This window comes from Trachemys scripta, chromosome 10, assembly GCF_013100865.1.
Source record: "Trachemys scripta elegans isolate TJP31775 chromosome 10, CAS_Tse_1.0, whole genome shotgun sequence".
Taxonomy (NCBI): domain Eukaryota; kingdom Metazoa; phylum Chordata; order Testudines; family Emydidae; genus Trachemys; species Trachemys scripta.
The window spans coordinates 17,139,541-17,161,546 of NC_048307.1; the positions used below are offsets into that span (position 1 = coordinate 17,139,541).

A 22,006-nucleotide genomic window follows, 5' to 3' on the forward strand; every position below is an offset into this window, starting at 1 on the left:
GTGCCCCGGCTAGCGGGGGGGGGGGAAGGGAGGGAGCGGGGGGGGAGAGAGAGAGAAGGGGGGCGGCCAGGGCTTCAGCGGGGAGCTGCCACACGGCCCCACCGCCTGCCGGGAGGGCTCTGCGCTGCTCCGGTTGGCTGGGAGGGAAGGACGGGGACTGCCCTGCCGGGCTTGCTGCAGGGCGCTCCCGTCCTCTGCGCTGCCACCCCCTACAGGGCGGCCGGAGCGAAACACCACACAAAAAAAAAAAAGCGGCCGTGCCGCCCTAGGATTGGGCGGAATGCCGTCTCCTACAAGCTGCCACCCCAAGCACATGTAGACAATTTCCAACCTGCTACAGTATGAAAGCCTCCCTTTGCAATCCACACATCAACAGATTTAAAGTTAAAAAGTGAATCCTGTTTTCATTACGTAATCCTGAATAGCTGAAGCCACATGGTTAATATGACACCTTCATGAGTTTACAAACTCATGTATGTTAAAAATTTGCTTAATTCCTGAATCATGAATGACTTAATATATACACACTTATTTTTCACTAACCTCTTGGCACCAGGAGGCAAGAGTTTTTGAGGCAAAATTCATCAGCTTTTAGCATCAGGACCACTGAACTACCAGTGCCAAGGAATTAATGGCACAGACTCAATGATTCATCCATAATGTCAACTATTAAGCAGCTGACTAGCCTTTAAAATGGTGGATGTAAAACAGAATGAAATTAATCTGGAGACAGTCATCTACATAAATCCTACCCACTGTCTGTTAAATTAAGTGTGAGGGTTCTGTAATACAGATGCTTAACCAACAGGATGGACAAAATTAGGTATTATTACTGCTTTCCAAGTTTCCCCTTTCTACTGTGCACTGGGGAAAAAATCTAATATGCATATATACCGTATTAGTTTGCAGTTTCCCCAAATTGAATCTCATTTTATTTTCTGCTCATATTTCTAACTGTGCTATAGAAGGTCCCTTTTTACTTATTTATTTATACTCACTGATGTTCGCAATACCTCAAGTCCTTTTATTGCTTAATAAGGAATGTTCTGTAAATCCCTTAGGCTGAGAAAAAGTGCCATGCCAGTACTGTGTGGAAACATGCACTAGGAGAGCACTGAGGATTCTCTTCAGAGACCTTTCAAGTGTGATGGATATTCTGTTTTGAACCCATGAAGGACATCTAAACTCAAAGAGTCAATATACTTCTCTGTAGCACCACCAATAACTGTAACAGCCTTTCTACAGGCAAAACCTTTCATGTCCATCTTCCCCCACTCCAGCTTCATGAGTAAAGCCAGGACCGTCTAACAAAGGTGGAAATTCAGACTGGACTGACACCCTATCAGTTCAGGATCAGTTCACTCACGGAGGTTCTGGTTCCTCATTCTTCATAGCTGGCATAAATCAAACACATGGGTACTGTATCCATGAGTAATGAAGATCTTTAATGGTTAAACTGGCCCCAAGTCTTCCTTTTAGAGAGATTGAAGAGAGTGGTACTGGGCAATTGCTTATCCACACAATGGGCTCTTTTAACGCAGGATGCAGCAGTGCTCTATTCTCATTCCTCCTGCTCAGTACACCATCGGGGGTTGAGAGAAATGTAGTTTGGGAGGCAGTACCATCTATATGCAGATGACACTCAGCTTAATGCATCCTTGACACTGAATCAAGAGAGAGTATATTGTCCATATTTTCCCAAGTTCCTGCCTGGATGATGCTGAGTAGGTTGAGACTCAGTCCAGATAAAGATTGTTTCAGCCAGCTGGGAGAAACAACCAGAGAACATGGCAAGGTTAGTATCTGACCCCTCCCTCGTATTGATGAAGTGCACATACCTGTCCCAAAGAAGTTCACCATCTAGGGGTACTTCTGAATCCTTCCTTGTTTCTAGAGTTTCAAGTGGCTCATGCGGCATGAAGTACCTCCTGCCGCCCCCTCCTTATGTACTTGCTCTAGGTAGGCGGTTCACAGCTATTTTTCTCTGATTATACTGATTCAGACGTGGGCCATGACTCCATTATCCATGGCTGTGTCACTTCCCGATTAGAGCACTGTACCCACCTGTGATGGTCGGTGCCCCCCATAAGGCTTTATGAAAATATGCTTATGAATATATATAACATAACTGGAATATGCTTCATGCAAAAGGTCTCCTGTAAGGTATCATTACAAAGCTTGTAATCTACTGAGTGTGTTCAAACTATTTCTATAAATGTATCACTCTTGTATCTAAAACTATGAAAACATTCAACATACCATGTGGGCAATGGCTTCTGCCTGTAAAAACTATGAGTCATGCATGGACATGTGACTTGCCCAGGTAACTCCAGAACTCCATTTTGTAGCTGGACTTTGCAAAGGGGAGAGAAGAGGGTCTTCACCCACAAGAGAAAGTCTATTTAAACCCCTGGGAGACCCTCCATTTGGTCTTTAGCTGGCTAAAAAAAAAAAAAAAAAAAAAAAAAAAGCCTCTCCCCCCCCCCACGTGGCAGAAAAAACTGAAACAAAGAACAGTAACTGCAAGGGGTGTAAGTGATTGCTGAACCCAGACTAAAGAAAAATTAGTTGTAAAAGGAAGCATTCTGGAACTGGTGAGGATTCTATCTGTATTCAGTTTGATTAAACATAGACTTGCATGTTTTATTTTATTTTACTTGGTAATTCACTTTGTTCTGTCTGTTACTTGAAATCACTTAAATCCTACTTTCTGTATTTAATAAAATCACTTTTTACTTATGAATTAACCCAGAGTATGTATTAATACTGGGGGAGAGGGGGCAAACAGCTGTGCATCTCTCTCTATCAGTGTTATAGAGGGCAAACAATATAAGCTTTATACAGGGTAAAACGAATGTATTTGGATTTTAGACCCCATTGGAAATTGGGCATCTAAGTGTTAGAAACAAAAACACTTCTGTAAGCTGTTTTCAGGTAAGCCTACAGCTGTTAGGTGACGTGGTTCAGACCCTGGGTCTGGGTTTGCAGCAGGCTAGCGGGTCTGGCTCAAACCAGGCAGGGCACTGAAATCCCAGACTGGCAGGGCAGGAAAGCAGGGGCAGTAGTAGACTTGGCACATCAGTTGGCAACACCAAGAGGGTTTCTGTGATTCAACCCGTCACACCACCCACCTTTGAAGTCTACTCAAACGACAGGCACAGAACGCAGCAGTGCACCTGCTTAGCACCTTTATCAGCAGAGAGCATATTTTACCAGCGCACCAAAGACTCCAGTGGCTCATTGTTCAATTCCAGATACAATTCAAGGGGGTGATAGTGATCTGCACACACTTACACACTCTGGATTCTAACTATCTGAAAAACCTCTCCTCTCTCAGTTAAGATCAGCTGGGCATTCAAGCTAGCTGTCCCCAGATCTGAATGTCTGGGAGTTTCTGGCAGGACAGTTTCATTAGTCTCTGACCCAAATTCACTTCCACTGTCAATCTGATTGAGTCAGAGTCTGTTCACAGGTTTTTGCCTTTTGAAGAATGGGGTGCGTTACGATGAAAACTACAGGATTAGGGTTTTACGCTGACTGTGCTCAAGTAACTTTGGACACTGTGTTTCAACTACCGTTCATGTGCTTTGATATATAAAAACAGAAGTATTTTTTATCTTAATTTAAAAATAAATAATGGACACAGTGTTTATAATAAAACATGTAAGAAATACTCAATTTAAAACAAGGTCTTGTCTATAAGCAGACAAGCTAAAATATCAATAGCCACCTTAAGCGTTCGGGATTAAATGCTCCACACTTCAATTCACGCTAAAGTTACTTACAGGCACAATTAATAAAGTGGAAAAGAAATTACAGAAGAATTCCAGGAGGAATGGTTCAGAGGGCCGCATCTTCCCATCTATATTGATCATCTTTGGCACTTCAGGAACAAGGCTCACTGCAGCTTTGAAAAAAGCATCAGCTACAAAAAACAACATTAAAATAGTTACAATATCACCATAGCAGTTGAATTTACAAACATGCCTGTGATCTAAAGACTGTTTAGAGTATCTGTTATAATTAAGTATCAAAGGGGTAGCCGTGTTAGTTTGTATCCACAAAAACTACAAAAACAATTATAATTGTTCATTATAATTAAATGTCACAAAGGGAGTGAAGTAAAATCCTTCTACTGGGGAGATCGACAAGCTTTCGAGCTACATGGAGCTCTTCCTGAGGGCCTCTTCCTTTGGATACCTTTCCCAGTCCTGAGGAAGAGCTCTGTGTAGCTCGAAAGCTTCTCTCTCTCTCTCACACACAAACAGAAGCTGGTCCAATAAAAGATATTACTTCACTCACCTTGTCTCTCTAATACCCTGGGACCAACATGGCTACAACAACACTATATGTAATTAAATGTCTCAGTTGCTCTTAAGTAAAATTTTCAAAAACACCCAAGTGATTTTCCAAAAGAGCCTAAGAGGCTTTTAAATGTTATCCTTAGTTTCCACTTTACCTAAACTAGCAGAGTGCCGGATTAAAAAGGATAGATTCTCCAGTTCAAATCCAGCCATAATACAGTACATAATTTATAAATATTTTCAGCCTTCCTTTATATTCAATGCTGTTTTAGCCCGGAGATAAGTGGAATGAATGATCTAATAAGAAGTTCTTTCTATCTCTAACTTCTGTGATTTATAGAGGCCAATGAAAATCAGAGGTGGTAAATGCAGTTGTTATAATATGCTTAAATGTTTACATTCTTTAATTAAAACAGGATTATGAAAGGAAAAGTAATACTAGAGGTGCTGCCAACTACCAAGATCTGAGACTCCTCTGAACAATCATACTACAGGAACGCTTTAGATTTTCTTCTGTTTGTTTCCACAAGTTTGAAGATGGACCCATTAATGGTATAGTAAAGCACAGCTAGGAATAAATTGCACTGTAACCCCAAACAAAATCAACTAGAATGTCTACTCTTCAATTACGTTTCTAAAAAGTACTGACAAGACAGTATTCCTAACTTCCACCCTGAAGTTCTTTTGTAACAGTGTTTGCTGGGGTGTTCTACCAAACAGTAATGACCTCACACCATCTTTTTGGCCCAAAGTAGTTAAGCCCCCATGTTTAAGTCCCATTGAAGTCAATTATCCAAGGACCTCAAAGCACTTTTTGAAATTGGTGCTATCCACGTCTCAATTTTATAGATGGGGAAACTGTGGCTTCTAAGTGCCTAAATCCCTTCTGAAAATGAGATTTAGGCTTCTAAATCTGTTAGGCATTGCAATGCTGTGCACAGCAATTCCTAAATATCTTTAAAAACCTGAGACATAGTGACTTATTCTAGGCCAGAAAGACAATCAACAGCAGAGTGAGAATCCGAAACCAGGTCTATTGATTCCTAGAGAAGGAGAAGAGCGGATACTCAGGGAGAAAGGATGGAAAAATTTCATAACCCAGAGATGTCACTGATATCATGTATTGTCGTTTCCAGGATAGAAACTTGCTGCAGAAAAATTAACTTGGACACGAGGCTCCAAGCAAATTTGCTAAATATAGAACCACATGATATCAAAACTAAGTTTGTGAGGAATACCAGTGAAACATTTGCTTTAGAAAAAATTTTGTTCTTATGACTCGTTTCCTTCCAGCATACACTTGTGTGACCTTCCAACCTTTTCATTGTTCAGACCACATACTTCCTTTTTAGCTTGCATATCTATTTCAAGGGGATGTTTTTATTTGTTTTGAAGATATATTAATTCACACAGTTGGCCCAATGGGAGATAAGTAATCTCTCTCAGAATGTTATTGAAAGAGAGAGAAAGCAGGAGCAGATGTTCATTCTAGAACAAACAGATGAATTGCTCATTTCCGTAGTTGTCCTGTCCCTAAAAAAATGCACATGCCCCACATTACCATATAATCAAATGGTGTAGTCAGAATCTGTGTAGTATTTCTCTAACCCCAACAAATAAAATAGAAATCTTGCAGACCAAGTCTGCTTGGTTTACTCTCTCCTTTCTTTTAGGAAGAAAAAATGGTCTGGGAGCAAATCTTCCCAAACAATATTTTGTACTAGCACCAAAATACACACCTCACCACTCTGACCCTGGATAGCTGCAGTCTGAGTGGATTTACACTCAATGTTCTACTATTTCAGAGTATAAGAGCCTTCTCCCTATAGAATGGCCATAACAAGCAACTATCTCCTGGTTAAGTTTCCTAGGTAACTCTTTTGATACTGATTGTCTTACTTGAGTGTCTGGTAAGGACAGGAAGCCCATCTCCAGTCTCAGAAAGATATTCCTTAGAGTGACAATATGCTATTTAATCCCTGTCCCACCCGAGTTCTTCTTTGCAGAACGAATGGTCTTTGTTTAAAGACAAAAATGATAGGACAATGTTTCTAAAAATAGAAAACAGCTATGGAAGGGCTGAACTATGTGATTAATACAGAATATAGAGTTGGCTTTCTTTTTTCTTGTGCAATTTGCTTGGCCATGTTTAAAAATCTTATGTTCATTACTGGCTCAACATTTTTAGGGAAGTGCTCAAACAGTTTGGGTTATTTGTTTGGTTTTTGTTGGGGGAGGAGAAATGAGAAGGGTGGGTGGGAGGGGAGGCAATCAGTTTCCTCCATTTCCCATCTCCCAGCCACAAAGCTCCAACTACATTCAGCCCTTCCATCATATCCCTATTTTAAAAGAGACTTGTACAATATTTTATTTCTGCTGCTCTCAGCCTCAGCACAGAGACAGGTGAGAGGGCATCATTTGTGACCATCTGTTCCTAAACTGGTCTGTCCATATTACGAACAATAAAATGGTTGTTTAACTTGAACACTAAGTTTACACTTATCCAAGGCAAATATGCTTTACAGGGAGCGGAATTAAACCATTGTCCCGACTCTAGAACATCTTAAGAAGGTGCAATTTAGAAATCAAATCAGTTGAGACACAGAATATTCCCATTATTGCAGGAAAAAAATAAAAGTCTTCAGAAAATCAATTGTTCTCAAAACTACTCTGCCTTTTTTTCCCTTTATCAAGAGATAGTTAAACTATATGAGTTTTAAGAAAGGAACACTCCTTGAGTGTTCAGTTTGGAGTAAGATTAGGGTAAACAATATATGATATCATGGAAATGCTAATTATTCTCTTAAGCATGAAATAAGTGTCAATATGTATATTTGGATATAAATTACCATAATTATGAAGCTATATAATCAGACAAGCCTCATCTTTACTGCTAATTTATAAAGCATCTTATTATGCAATTGCTTCAAAGTACAGTTTAAGGTAGTGGTTTTCAAACTTTTTTTCTGGCAACCCAGTTGAAGAAAATTGTTGATGCCTATGACCCAATGGAGCTGGAGATGAGGGGTTTGGGGTGTGGGAGGGGCTCAGGGCTCAGGCAGAGGATTAGGGTGTGGCGGTGAGGGCTGCAGGGTGGAGCCAGGAATGAGGGGTTCAGGGTGTGGGAGGGGGCTCTGGGCTGGGGCAGGGGTTTGGGGTCCAGGAGGGGGTCAGGGCTCTGGGTTGGGGGTGTGGGTTCTGGGGTGGGGCCGGAGATGAGGGGTTTAGGGGCTCTGGGCTGGGGGTGCAGGCTTTTGGGTGGGGCTGGAGATGAGGGGTTTGGCGTTCAGGAGGGACTCCGGGTTCGGAGGGGGGGAGGGAGGGTTCAGGGCCGGGGCAGCACGCAAAGCCTCGTGGGCCCCCTGCCTAGGAGCTGGACCTGCTGCTGGCCACTTCCGGGGCACAGCACCGTGTCAGAACAGGTAGGAAGTAGCCTGCGTTAGCTGGGCAGCACCGCTGACAGGACTTCTAATGGCCTGGTTGGTGGTGCTGACCAGAGCCGCTGGGACCCAGTGCCTTACATTCCGCGAACCAGTACTGGGTCACAACCCGCAGTTTGAAAACTACTGGCTTAAGGGATGCACCAACCCCTCTGGTTTATGACAGATGTGCAGGAAGGCACAATGAGAAGAATGTGCGCTCCAGTTTAGAGGAAATGGGCTCCATACAGGGCCGGCTCCAGGCACCAGCCCACCAAGCATGTGCTTGGGGCGGCGCCTGAAGGGGGGCGACGCGGCGGGGCGCTCCGGCCCGAGAGTGGGGTCGCGACTGGGCTCGCCGCCGTCCCCGCGGCGCTCCGGCCGCCGGGGAGAGCGGAGCCGCAGCGGGCTCGCCGCCCTCCCCCCCGGCGCTCTGGCCGCCAGGGGCTCTTCGCCCTCCCCCCGGCGCTCTGGCCGCCAGGGGCTCTTCGCCCTCCCCCCGGCGCTCTGGCCGCCGGGGAGAGCGGAGAGCCCCGGCCAGGCTCTCCGCCCTCCTCCTGGCGCTCTGGCCTGTCGGGGATTGCGGGCCCACAGCCGGGCTCGGCGCCCTCCCCTGCCCCCTTGGGATTGGGGGGGGGGGGCGGCGGGTGGCTTTTTTGCCTAGGGCGGCAAAAAAAGCCAGAGCTGGCCCTGGCTCCAAACCGCTCTGTTCCATGCAAGATCAGTTTCTTAGCTTCTATTCTGATCCTGTTTGCTCCAACCCTGTTAATAAAAATATGCAGAAGCTCCTTCTGTTTGAAAAAGTTTCTCACATGACCAAGTGTTTAATTCTGCTCCTAAAGTGAGCCACTGTAAGGGTGGATGAGGGTACAGCACTGAGTTCTCATTGCAACAAATCATCATGATGAAGTCTTCCTAGGCTGTAGTTAATATCTTGTGCACTGCACCGAACACAACGTATTTCATGCTTCACTGAATGTATCCTTCCACAGCAGCTCCTTCATTCCAGTTGACCACAATCTATAAATCCTTCCCCTGCACATATGTGGCGACCTTCAGGCTGAAAAGAACTAATGGCCTGCTCTAAGATTGAATACTTTTGACAATATTTCACTACAGAAAAGCAAGCGAAATTCCTTTGTGGATGTTTTCTTTTAACAATATCAGTGCGATGGTAAAAAAGCTTGTAATTTGTAAGGGTGTGTAAAGTAATTGTGACAGTCTGAGTTTCCATCCAATTTTCAATTCTATTTCTTAAATTGCCTGGATATAAAATCTCAGGCTGGCCAAAAACAGTAGGAGAATTGAGGCCACTAGAGATGAGAAAATAATTCACAACTCAAAAGACACATCCAAGGAGAGAGTGAGAGTATGAGGTTTGCCTATCTAGTGATATATTAACAAATATAAACTATATTTAGTGATCATTAAGATTGCATCAGGACACACAGGCATCCACACAAAATCATAAAAGCAGGGGAATCAGTAGTTAAAAGACTCCTGCATTTTTGCCACCTTAATTTTTCCTACAACACTGTCAATAACACACTCCAACACCTTAAAGGCTTTTGCTTTCATCTCCAATGGATATTGAAAAGCAATACATTCCTCAGCTTTATCAACCTTCTGCTCTAATGTAAAAGTTTAACAGCAACCTCACATGCTCTTGCATCAACATATTGGCACATCTGACTATCATACGCTTTAAGTATGAGGGAAGTTAAGCTCCTTTAACACAGCTGAGGACACCAGGAAGGTTTTGTAACCTCCCTGAACATTACACCTCTGTAATGTGTTTTACCTTTACGTTACTCTTTCACACACTGCTCCTTAACTTCATCTTAATGTAGTTTTGTGTCTAAGAATTACAAAGAGCTCTTTGAAATGACAGGGTGGAGGATGGAAAAACTGAATATTTGGTAAACTGGAACATATAATGGGAATTATATTTAGGTAAAAATGTAATCATGTGGATGAAGCCTGTTTCGATGCTACTTATACAAGGAATTTGATTATAAATCTGGGTTTCTAACAAGGACTTGAAACTACAAAACAAAAAGCTCAGAGAGGTGTAAGGGGAAGATGCACTGAATCATGAGGAAGATTCTGGAACTTACTCCTACCAAGAACAATACAGGCCATTTCCAGGTTGCCAGATTTTTAAACCTTTATAATTAGTTGAAAGTCACTACAGGATTCAGCCTGACTAGCTGGATGTTGCATAGTCTCTAAACTGGTCGTGCCATACAGTGGAGCAGAAATACCAGCTTCAGCATACTTATAAAGGCACAGGCAAAGAGAGAGAAAAAGCGCCATTGCCCAAGAGGTACTGAAAAACCACTAACTGTGATCCTTGAAAGTACAGGAAAAAAGTCCAATGATCAGGAGGAATATCCACCTCTAGAGACTTCAGTTAATGGTAATACTCCACCACCATCACAACAGTAATTTTTCTCCAAGTAGAGAGTCATATTCTAAACCTTGTTTATCAGTAATCCTCTTCGTTCAGATTCTGTCACACATGCTTTGTCACCCTATTGGGACAACAGTGCTTAGAAAGAGAAGAGAGGAATCAAAGGACAGGGAGCTCCAAGTTTTAATCCTAACTAACTTCCCTGATGGCCTTACGCCCCCAAACTCTCTGCTTCAGCTTCTTCATATGGGAATTGGGGAGAATACATATTCATCCCACATCTCCAAATGCCGTGGAAGATCCAAAAGCTGTAAGTGCTAATTAATTATTACTCTTAATAAGAATCCTATTTTAATGCTACAGGGGAAAAATACTTCAGGCCATAAAGTGTTTTTAACAAAGCTACTTATAATTAAAACAGTTTTACACCTGGGCACATTTACTGCTTGGCTTGGCTAGGCTATAAAATATTGATGCAGAAGCAACTTTCTCTAAGGAAAAAAATGTTATCAGTTTAGGGCACTTCACAGCCTCCATTTATCTGAACTGCGGTGAGCTTGAAAACTTTGCAGTTCACTAGGGAAACTGCTTTTTAATGCTTCCATCTCAATTTAAACTGCAGAAAACCAGACCTTTTAGATCAACCTTGGCAATATGCACTTTTGAACTCTTGATTTAGATGTGCCTAACAAAATTAAGAACTTTGAGTAAAATTGGAAGACCTCCCCACAACCACATACAATTTCCACTTTTCTCAATCCCGTAGTGAAATTAGTCATACATAACAGCTTGAATTGGTTGGATTGCTCAATTCACACAGATTATGCCTAAAGCTAAACAAGGATTTAGCAGCTTTAGGGATAAAAATGTCACTCAGCCCTATACTGTCTGAAAGTTGTTTCATCATCACCCACTCACTGAATGGTAAGAGACCTACGGTTAAGAATCATGCTGTCCATTTTTCAGGTGGCTACAGCATCATCTCCATGGGGGAGAGGAGGAGACTGTGTAATTAAAATCTTACCCAGAATTTTAAACCCCGGAAAAGTGACATAATGGAGTGTGCATTTTAATCTCAGTTTGGTCCAAAGCACTACCCATGACAAGCAGCATGTCTGATAAGGATTCGTTATTCAGTTTTGGCAATGTGCCACTATGGAGAAGTGTGTGTCAGTCAGTCAGTTACGGTAACTGGGGTATGTACAGCCCCCCGAGTCAGTATCTGCTTACTAAAGTGACATCCAGAGGCTCCACAGTAAACGTATTATAGGTATTTAGATGATCTTCTTGGTGCAGAGTTTAATTAAAGTACCTATTCCATTTGAGTACCCTCCAGGGGGACATTGGGGTACTATCTACATACTTGGTAGATTGCACAGGCCAAAGAAGGTTGGGAGGATTATAAGCTCCTAAATAGAATGGATGGTGTGCTCAGCCAGACCCTGTTTGGCTGGCTTCTTGTGCTTCTCCTTCCACACAGACTGTTGTGTTCCCGGGGCCTCGGTCAGCAAGAGATATAACTTTCTGAGCTCAGGCCTTTGTGAGCTTTGGAGGGAAATTGGCTAATCCACAGATCTCTTTCTCATCAACTCAAGAAGATCCATGTCAGGTCCTGAAACCGGAAAACCTTCACCTTGAGGGCTTCAGTGGATGTTAGAAGGCTAACAGTCAACTGTTGTACTGGTGGGAGTCTTCTTTTTTCACCATATTGCCACTTGCTAAACAGCACCTTCTAGACTTTGGCTCCAGATCTCCGTGCTGCAGGAAGCAGGAGGAGAGCAGGAGAAGTAAAGGCATAAGGAAGGCTCAATAGGAAGGTAAAGAGCTGAGAGAAGAAATGCTGGAATTTCCTGAAAGAAATAGCTATTGATAAACACTGGCGCTCAGAGGCTGCCTCGCATTGCTACTATGGAGGCAGATACTTCTAAGCACAGAAACAGTGGCCTTTGCCCAGCCCACCCCAATAACTTTAGCTGCCTCTATCAATGCAGAAAAAGGCCCACAAGTGAAGCATTAATGGACATTGCAATGGTAGTGATAATGCCTATTTGCTTACAGACTGCATGATTGTCTAGTCGTCTCCATGTGCAGTCTGCAGTAGAAACACTGTCTGCAGCACTTCCTCTGCATAACAGTAACTGCAGCACATTTGGTGGAAAGTAAACTAAATTCCAACACACATTAAGATTTAACGACTCTCAAGCACCTCTTACTTCCATTCTCCAAGGCACCCAGGGAATTTCATCACTCCAGATTCGCCACTGCTCTGAATCCAATGTACAAAAAATTCTGAATAAAAATCTAAACACCCACACGGTATTTACTGAATTAGTTTCTGAAAACTGCCTTTTATAACTTGGCCACAAGAATTCTTTGCGCCAATTTGGCCCATTAGCATTCTCCTGGACAACACCGAGCAGTGTAATCAAAGGACAAGCAGGCCATATATTTTCAAAAATAACCATTACAGCTCAGTGTAAATATGCCAAGAAATGACCACATGGGTGATCACACACGGTTGACGAAGCTGCAGGCATGTCAAATGCAGATGGAGTTCAACAATGCAGCCCTTACTCGCCTTCATTAGTGAGGCATTGGCTTATCAGGAGACTTCAAGTCCCAGCAGGCAATGCTCTATCTCAGGGGTGGGCAGACTACGGCCCACAGGTCATTTTAAGCCGGCCCGCAAGCCGCACCACGTGGCTCAGCCCCACTCCAGCTAGGGCCACACCATGTGGCTCCTGGAAGTCATAGCATGGCCCCGCTCCGGCTCCAATGAGAGCTGCCTGGTCATGCCTCCGTGTAGGAGCCAGAGAAGGGACATGCCACTGCTTCCGGGAGCCATTTGAGGTAGGCGCCACTCGGAGCCTGCACCCCCTTAGCCTCTCCTCATGCCCCGACCCCCTGCCGCAGCCCTGATCTCCCTCCCGCTCTCCAAACCCCTCAATCCCAGCCCAGAGCCCCCTCCTATACGCCAAGCTCCTCATCCCCAGCCCTACCCCAGAGCCTGCACCCCATCTCACACCCGAACCCCAATTTTGTGGGCATTCATGGCTCACCATACAATTTCTATTCCCCAGTGTGGCCCTCGGGCCCAAAAGTTTGCCCACTCCTGCTCTATCTTGATGCAAGCAGCAGTTACACAGATCAAAGTGGAGTAATTTCACGCTGGGATCAGTAGACTTCTTGGTTCTGCATCTCAACACTGAGGATGAAGGCAGCTGCAAACTGCACCTTCATAGGCAAAGTAAGTTCAACTTGCCAGTTCTGAATAACTTAGCTAAGCAGTGAAGTGTGGCCAGGAGTACTGAAGGAGACTATCAAAAAGAAGGTTAAGTTAATTTGGAGAGAGGAGTAAAAATTTCATATTACCATATATACTCATTCATTAGCCCGTTCATTTATAAGCTGACGCCCCAAGATGGTTAGGTAAAAATAGCAAAAAACTGTACGACCCTTTCATAAGTCGACCCCGCTGGCGGGTCGGGGCGTTTTGTTTACCTGGAGCATCTGCAGGCATGGAGCCCCTCAGCTCCCTGTGGCCACAGTTCACCATTCCCAGCCAATGGGAGTCCATTGGCTGGGAACGGTGAGCTGCGGCCACAGGGAGCTGAGGGGCTCCATGCCTTCAGACGCTCCAAGTAAACAAAACGACAATGTATTAGATATTCAATTCAATGATTCCATAAAGTTTAAAATCATCAAATTTTGGTGTAAACCCATTTATAAGCCAACCCCCACTCTTTGATGTGTCACTTTTTTACCAAACATATTTGGCTTATGAACGAGTATACACGATAATTCACAGTTTACAGAAATCAGATGCTTTCCAGCGGCTGATAAAAATAAATCCAGCAACTATCAATTTGATTGGCACTTGCATTTAATTGTACAATCAGGTAACAGCTAAATTCCATTTTCATGCAGAGACATTCAGAAAAACACATGGAGTCTTTAAAATGCCTGCATCTGTAGCATCCACATGTGGTCTATCAGATCAATAACATGTTATCCTAGAGCTATGTCTCCCCCTCCAACTTTATGTCAAGCCAAACCAAATCAGCAAGAGCGAAATTGCAGACATACAATGCTGCAAGCTTTCACTCTGAGCTCAGAGTTACCACTAAGTGTATTTTATTAACACATACAGTATTCCATGCAGTGTCAGTTATTTGAGTGAATCAGCATCAATCTGGCATTGATTCAATTAAGGAACTAGCTTTAAATTTGTTGCTATGCATCAATCAGTACTAGTTGTGTATATATTTGAGCTTGCTATGCTTTCTCTTGAGATATACATATCCTGCTCCAATCCTGCCCCTGTTGCAATCAGCATCACCAAAATTTACTTCACGGGAAGCATTATCTGGCTTTAAGAGACAAAGTAGCTGGCTGAAATAGCATACTGAGAAAGCATAAAGCCTAAAAGTAATGGAAGATGGAAAGAATCAGTAAGGAAAGCTACCTCTTGGAGGTCAGAAAGTGTAGGGAAAAAGTGAGAGCTGCCAAAAGCCAAGCAGAGTCGGACATTGCAAAGAAATTAAAACCAACAGTAAAAGGTTCTATAATCATATAAATAAAAAGAAAACAAGGAAAGAAGAAGTGAAACCACTAAGCACTGAGAATGAGGTGGAGATTAAAGATAATCTAGGAATGGCCCAAAATCTAAATGAATACTTTGCCTCAGTTATTAATAAAAATAATGAGGAGCTTAGAGATAGTGGCAGGGGAGCGAATAGAATCAACAATAGGGAAGTAGAAATTACCACAACCTAGGTGGAAGTCAAACTCAAACAGCTTAATGGGACCAAATCAGGAGGCCTGGAAAATCTCCATCCAAGAATATTAAAGGAACTGGCACATGAAATTGCAAGCCCGATAACAGGGATTTTTAATGAATCCGTAAACTCGGGGGTCATACCCTATGACTAGAGAATTGCCTAAATATAGTAGCTATTTTTAAGAAAGGGGAAAAAATGATCCTGGAAACTACCGGCCCCGTTAGTTTGAACTCAATTGTATGCAAGGTCTTGGAACAAATTTTGAAAGAGAAAGTAGTTAAGGACATAGAGGTAAACAGTAATTGGATAATATACAGCTTGGTTATATTTGATCTGGAAGACCTTGAAAACTGGAGTAATAGAAATGAGATTAAATGTAATAGTGCAAAGTCATGCAATTAGGGACTAATAACAAGAATTTTTGCTACAAAATCAATTGGAAGTGACAGAGGAAGAGAAAGACCTGGGTGTATTGGTCAATCACAAGAAGCTCATAAGGCACCAATGTGATGAAGCTGTGAAAAAGGCTAATGTAACCCTAGGATGCATTTCCAGTAGGGACAGGGAAGTGTTATTGCCTTTATACAAGGCACTGGCAAAACCTCATTTGGAACACTGTTTGGAACACTGTGTCAAACCAAGTGGTCTGCGACACACATTTCCAATACTAAGTATGTAAAGAAGGGAAGACACCACAGGAGCAGAATTAAGGTAGTCGAACTATAATTCTACATTTTCTGGGTCTTAGATTCAAGGAGTTTTTGGTTTTACCATCTCAACAGTCATGAAAAGTAATATGCACTCAAACAGTGAGATGTACCTGCAACATTACCAAAGAGTTCTGTGTGGGAATTCATATTAATTGTCTAGTGCAGGGGTGGGCAAACTGCGGCCTGCGGGATGTCTATATCCAGCCCTCGACCTCCGGCCGGGGAGCAGAACCGGGGACTTGCCGCGCTCCGGCCGGGGATGGGGGACCCGGGGCTTGCCACGTTCCACCTGCCGCTCAGGTCGGGCAAGTGGGACTGGGTTGGATGGGTCAGAGGTTCTGAGGGGGGCAGTCAAGGGGCGGGAAGTGGGAGGGGTCGGATAGGGGGTGAGGGCCAGGCAGTCTGGGGAGGCACAGCCTTCCCTACCCGCAGGGCCGGCTCTAACTTTTTTGCTGCCCCAAGCAAAAAAAAAAAAAAATGAGCGCCGCCCCACCGTAACACCCCCCCCGAGTGCCGCCTCACCGAAACAAAAACAAAAACCTTTGAGCGCCACCCCGCCAAACCAAAGAAAACAAACAAACCGAGTGCCATCCCGCCGAAACAACAACAACAAAAAAAACCCGAGCGCTGCTCTGCCGAACCAAAAAAAACCCCAAAACCCGAGCGCCGCCCTGCCAAAACAGCCTCCCCCCCCCGAGCGCCACCCTGCCAAAACAAAACAAAAAAAACGGAGCGCTGCCCTACTACCCCAAGATTGGCTGCCCCTTAGAAGGTGCTGCCCCAAGCACGTGCTTGGTTGGCTGGTGCCTGGAGCCGGCCCTGCCTACCCGGCCCTCCATACGGTTTTGCAACTCCAATGTGGCTAAAAAGTTTGCCCACCCCTAGTCTAGTGATTACACTGTGTATATACATGTGGGTCAAATGATAAGAGTACTCATTTACATAAGAACAGTCATACTGGGTCAGATCAAAGGTCCATCTAGTTTTCCAACAGTGGCCAATGCCAGGTGCGTCAGAGGGAAATAATAGAACAGGTAATCATCAAGTGATCCATCTCCTGTCGTCCAAGTTCTCACATCAGAAATTTAGACATTTGCTGGGGTGCTGTGAGAAAGAAGGAGATGGATCATGAAGATGAAGTGGAAGAGTTAGGATCCTGTCATTCAGAGATGGAAAAGGCAATTAGATAAACGAGTCAGCCCCTGCTGGTGTAGAGTATAGCCCTTAGAGACAAGATAAACCAGGTATTGAACAGATTTTATTTCTAACAAAAGATCCAGTACTAAGCAACAACAAAGAATATACAAAATAAGGGGACAGCTAATGAATTAACAATAAAACACTAGCGGGAAAAAATGACTTCATTTTTGGGTCTGTGAATAGTTTGTCTACAAACAAGCTGCATAAACTCAATTGCACATCTGACTTTGCAACTCTTTTGTTTTTACAACATACTTGGATATAACAGCCAGCTTTTCTCTAAATCCCTCTGCCCTGATTATATGTGCAACATCATGTTCAGACAAAAAAAAAAAAAAAAAATCTAACAGTGGTCTTGTACTAAATGCCTTAGTCAGCTTCCTACGCAGCATGTTTGTGAGTGCAGCTGGAACTTGCTAGTGAATGCACAGCTTTGGCAACATTATCAACTGAAACAGGAAGACAAGATGTAAGTTATTCTTCCCTGCATTTATATATGGACTCACAGAAATCAGAGATAGGCTATATGTTGCGTTCTATCTCCATGCAAGTGAAGGATTGTTCCCTACTGCAGTTTTAAATGACTAGTAATAAGGTTTCCACCACTTCTACTGGAAGTCTACTTCACAGTCTAATAGATGATCTCATCGGACAGTTTTTCCCACCTGAAACTATTTCTTGGTGTTAACACCTGAAATTTCTTGAAAGCTTTTAATATGAGACCCCTCCCTTAACAGTCACACAAGCAAATGACTTATTTGTGCTTGTTTTTTTGAAGTCAGCCTACAAGTTCAATTACAAAAGTTACAATATACCTGTAAGGCTAAAGCTTTGCATTTGTTTAGCTACTGACATTTAAACACCCTCACTTCACCCTTATCTCCTACTGGCCTTCAAAATAAATATGCATGACAGCCCTTTCCTCCCACAGTATAACAGCCTGTTATTAGGTGGGAAGTCAGACATAGGCTGCAAAGTAACATTCTGGCACAGACTGTTAGCAAGACAAGGAAGAGCTGTGTGCAGCTCAAAAGCTTGTCTCTCTCATTACCAGAAGTTGGGCCAATAAAAGATACCTCACCCACGTTCTCTCTCTAATATCATATACTCCTGGGTGAATTCTGCACCAAAAAATAAAAATTCTGAGCACAATATTTTCAAATTCTGCAAAATTCTGCATATTTTATTTGTCAAAATAACACAATATAATCACACCAGTTTCAATTATTTTTTGTCATTTATTTCAGAATAGCTGTCAGCAAGTATGTCTGTAAAAATACAGACAACAAAAAAGATTCAGGAAATGTTTTTTAACAAATAGATTCCTTACTAGGCACATTAATACAGAACTCTGAGTAATAATTCATTTAAACTACAATACAGAACCATATTTCCCACCCCCCACAGAAGCAGTGCAAAGGCTTTGAGGAGTTGGAGCTGAGGGAGAGGGAAGTAAATGGCTGGGAAGGCGGTTGGGTGTGAACTTGGAGGGTTGTTGGGAATGGGTGGGGAAATTATGGAACAAGTTTATTTGGGGGCCAGGCAGGGATTGTTAGGGAGCTTCCCCCACGCAGACTCTGGCTGACCCCTAGCTCTCCCATTCAGTCAGGCACATCTGCCCCTGTCTCCATGTGTTCCTGCACCCCCCATGTGTCCTTCCACCCCCACTTCCCCCATCCCCATGTGGCCCTGCACCCCTCCCCGTTCCCATGTGTTTCTGTGCCCCCACTCAGCCACCCCCTGTCCCTATGTGGCCACTCCCATTCAAACCCTGTCCCAACAGCCCTTATGAGTCCCTGTCTGACCGCCCCGCAGCCCCATGCTGTCTGTCTCCCCATAGCCCTTGTCTCCTGACCTGGCCTGACAGGCCCTGTGAAGAAGGCAGGCTCTTTCCCTTCCCTAGTTGCCCGGGAGCTGTTGATCTGTTCTAGCACCACAGTGCCCTCTGTTGGGCAAAAGGCAGAACTGCAGCAACTTTCCAGCAGAAGCTTTCTTCTGCACAAAAAATTAAAAATATGCATGTCTCATTAATTATGCACACAGTGACACAGAATTCCCCCAGGAGTAAATATCCTGGGACTGACACAGCTACAACAACACTGCACCCAGCAAGACCAGTGTAAATTTTAGACACAAGTGCCTGCACCCTTCATTGGAACAGGACACCAGGGCTAACACTCATAACTCTTGCCATGGGATATTTTTTTTTAAAACCACAAGTGATCAGAACTTCTGCTTTACATCTTATCTAAGAAATCTAGTAAAACAGAGCCCCTGACTGAACACCATGTTCAGGCATTAGTTTGATAATAATTCAGATCAAATGAGCACTTTTTGATTCCTCACATTTCTCGATACTAGTCAATTAAGGTTGCCAGGCGTCCGGTTTTCGACCTGAACACCCGGTCGAAAAGGAACCCTGGCTGCTCCGGCCAGCACAGCTGACCGAGCCACTAAAAGTCCAGTTGGCAACGAAAATAATTAGGGGGCTGGGGCACATGACTTACGAGAAGAAGCTGAGGGAACTGGGGTTATTTAGTCTGCAGAAGAGAAGAGTGAGGGGGGATTTGATAGCAGCCTTCACCTACCTGAAGGGGGTTCCAAAGAAGAAGGAGCTAGGCTGTTCTCAGGGATGGCAGATGACAGAACACGAAGCAGTGGTCTCAAGTTGCAGTGAGGGAGGTCTAGGTTGTGTGACAAAGTTCCTCCTCTATCTTGGTGGGTCCTGCGCTTATTGGCAGATTTTCTTGCCTCAGAGATTCACCATGTGGGTTGGGGAACAGCCCAGAGACCTTCCCCTCTGGAAGAACCTACAGTCCAGGTCAATTGGGAGGTTTGGGGGGAACCCGGACCCGCCCTCTACTCCGGGTTCCAGCCCAGGGCCCTGTGGACTGCAGCTGTCTATAGTGCCTCCTGTAACAGCTGCATGACAGCTACAACTCCCTGGGCTACTTCCCCATGGCCTCCTCCAAACACCTTCCTTATTCTCACACAGGACCTTCCTCCTGGTGTCTGATAACGCTTGTACTCCTCAGTCCTCCAGCAGCACAACCTCTCACTCTCAGCTCCTTGCGCCTGTTGCTCCCAGCCCCTCAGACTCACACCACAAACTGAAGTGAGTTCCTTTTAAAACCCAGGTGCCCTGATTAGCCTGCCTTAATTGATTCTAGCAGCTTCTTCTTAATTGGCTCCAGGTGTCCTAATTAGCCTGCCTGCCTTAACTGGTTCTAGCAGGTTCCTGATTACTCTAGTGCAGCCCCTGCTCTGGTCACTCATGGAACAGAAAACTACTCATCCAGTGACCAGTATATTTGCCCTCTACCAGACTCCTGTACCCCACTGGTCTGGGTCTGTCACACTTGGATATTAGGAAACACTATTTCACTAGGAGGGTGGTGAAGCACTGGAATGGGTTACCTAGGGAGGTGGTGGAATCTCCATCCTTAGGGGTTTTTAAGGCCCGGCTTGACAAAGCCCTGGCTGTGATGATTTAGTTGGTGTTGGTCCTGCTTTGAGCAGGGGATTGGACTATATGACCTCCTGAGGTCTCTTCCAACCCTAATATTCTATGATTCTATGATTAGCCGCAGCGCCAATGGGACAAACAGGCTGCTTGCCCGGCTCCGCACAGCTCCCAGGAAGCGGCTGGCATGTCCCTCTGGCTCCTAAGTGGAGGGGCAGCTGGGAGGCTCCGCATTCTGCCCCCGCCCACAGGCACTGTCCCAAGCACCAGCTCCACAGCTCCCATTGGCCAGGAACTGTGGCCAATGGGAGCTGTGGGGGCAGTGCCTGCGGATGGGAGCAGCATGCGGACCCCCCTGGCTGCCCTCTGCCTAGGAGCCGGAGGGACATGATTCTGCTTCCCAGGAGCTGCATGAGGTCAGTGCCACCCGGAGCTCTCACCCCGAATCCCTTCGTGTCCCAATCCCCTACCCCAGCTCGGAACCCCCTCCCACACCCAAACTTCCTGCCGGAGCCTGCACCCTGCATCCCCTCCTGCACCCCAACCCCCTGTCCCATCCCATCTCATAGCCCCATACTGCACCCCAAACCCCTCATCCCTGGCCCCAGAGTCCGCACCCCCAGCTGGAGCCCTCACCCCCCAACACCCAAACCCCCTGCCCCAGCCCGGAGCCCATACCCTCTCCCACACCCCAACCCCCGCTCCAGCCTAGAGCCCCCTCCCTCATGCCGAACCCCTCAGTCCCAACCACAGCCGGGAGTCCCCTCCTGCATCCCAAACCCCTCATCCCCAGCCCCACCCCAGAACCTGCACTCCCAGCTGGAGCCTCACCCCATCCCGCATCCCAACCCCCTGCCCCAGCCCAGTGAAAGTGAGTATTGAGCGAGGGTGGAGGAGAGCGAGTTTCTAGTTTCAATACTAGTTTCTCTGGAACACGTGACACATTTTTATTAGCAAAGTATTTTCTTCATGCATATTCCTTCTGTGCTTTGACATCTATCTTCCAATACCACAACAAAATGCAGCACCACAATCAATGATTAGGGCTACCTGACTGAAGTACTTAGAACTTTAATTCTTCGCCAACAGTTTTTACAGGAATATCAATCTCCATGCATAATCATTTAGCTGGTCTAAGTTTCCTCCTCCTCCTCCTCAAGAAAAATGTATTTAAAGCACATTATTTGCACACAAGTTCAAGTCCCTTATTTAAAACAGCACTGCTTTCTCTGAAGATATGCTATTTAAAAATATCATAGCTGAGGCTAAAATAAGGAATAGTTGAATAAATACCTGAATAGCAGATCTCTCTTTTCTACAATAATTCCTATATTTTAAATATGCTATAATTTAGAAAAAATACATTTTAGAATTATTTTACTTTGTGACTACAGCAAGGTGCGTAAGAATAAGGAGTGAAAGAGTTAACTTCAGTTTCAAACTGAATCAATATTATCCACAACTAGTAATATTCTGTTTTCTGGCAAGAAAGGATTATTATGCAATTGAAACAAACACCTGTCTTACCTTGTGAAAGGCACTGATTTGCCAGGGCAACCTGTCCAGAGTTCAGGTACAAATTAAGACGTGCAAAGATACTAGTCAGCGATGGAATTGTAATGAAGCAGAAGGCAACACAAGCCTAAGAAAAGAAGAAAATGTATGAAAACATGACTCAAATAATTTCTTAAATCAGAGGTATAGCAATTTGAGGAC

General features: G+C 44.4%; 1 protein-coding gene across 1 annotated transcript in view; it reads right to left on the minus strand.

Moving 5' to 3' along the window:
• VPS35L (VPS35 endosomal protein sorting factor like) overlaps positions 1-22,006 on the minus strand; it is a gene marked incomplete at its 5' end in the record, with an annotated part of 109,885 nt that overhangs the window by 37,323 nt on the left and 50,556 nt on the right. Inside the window, 2 exon segments of the mRNA XM_034783166.1 lie at positions 3,786-3,925; positions 21,818-21,932. Coding sequence (XP_034639057.1) covers positions 3,786-3,925; positions 21,818-21,932 — 255 coding nt within the window.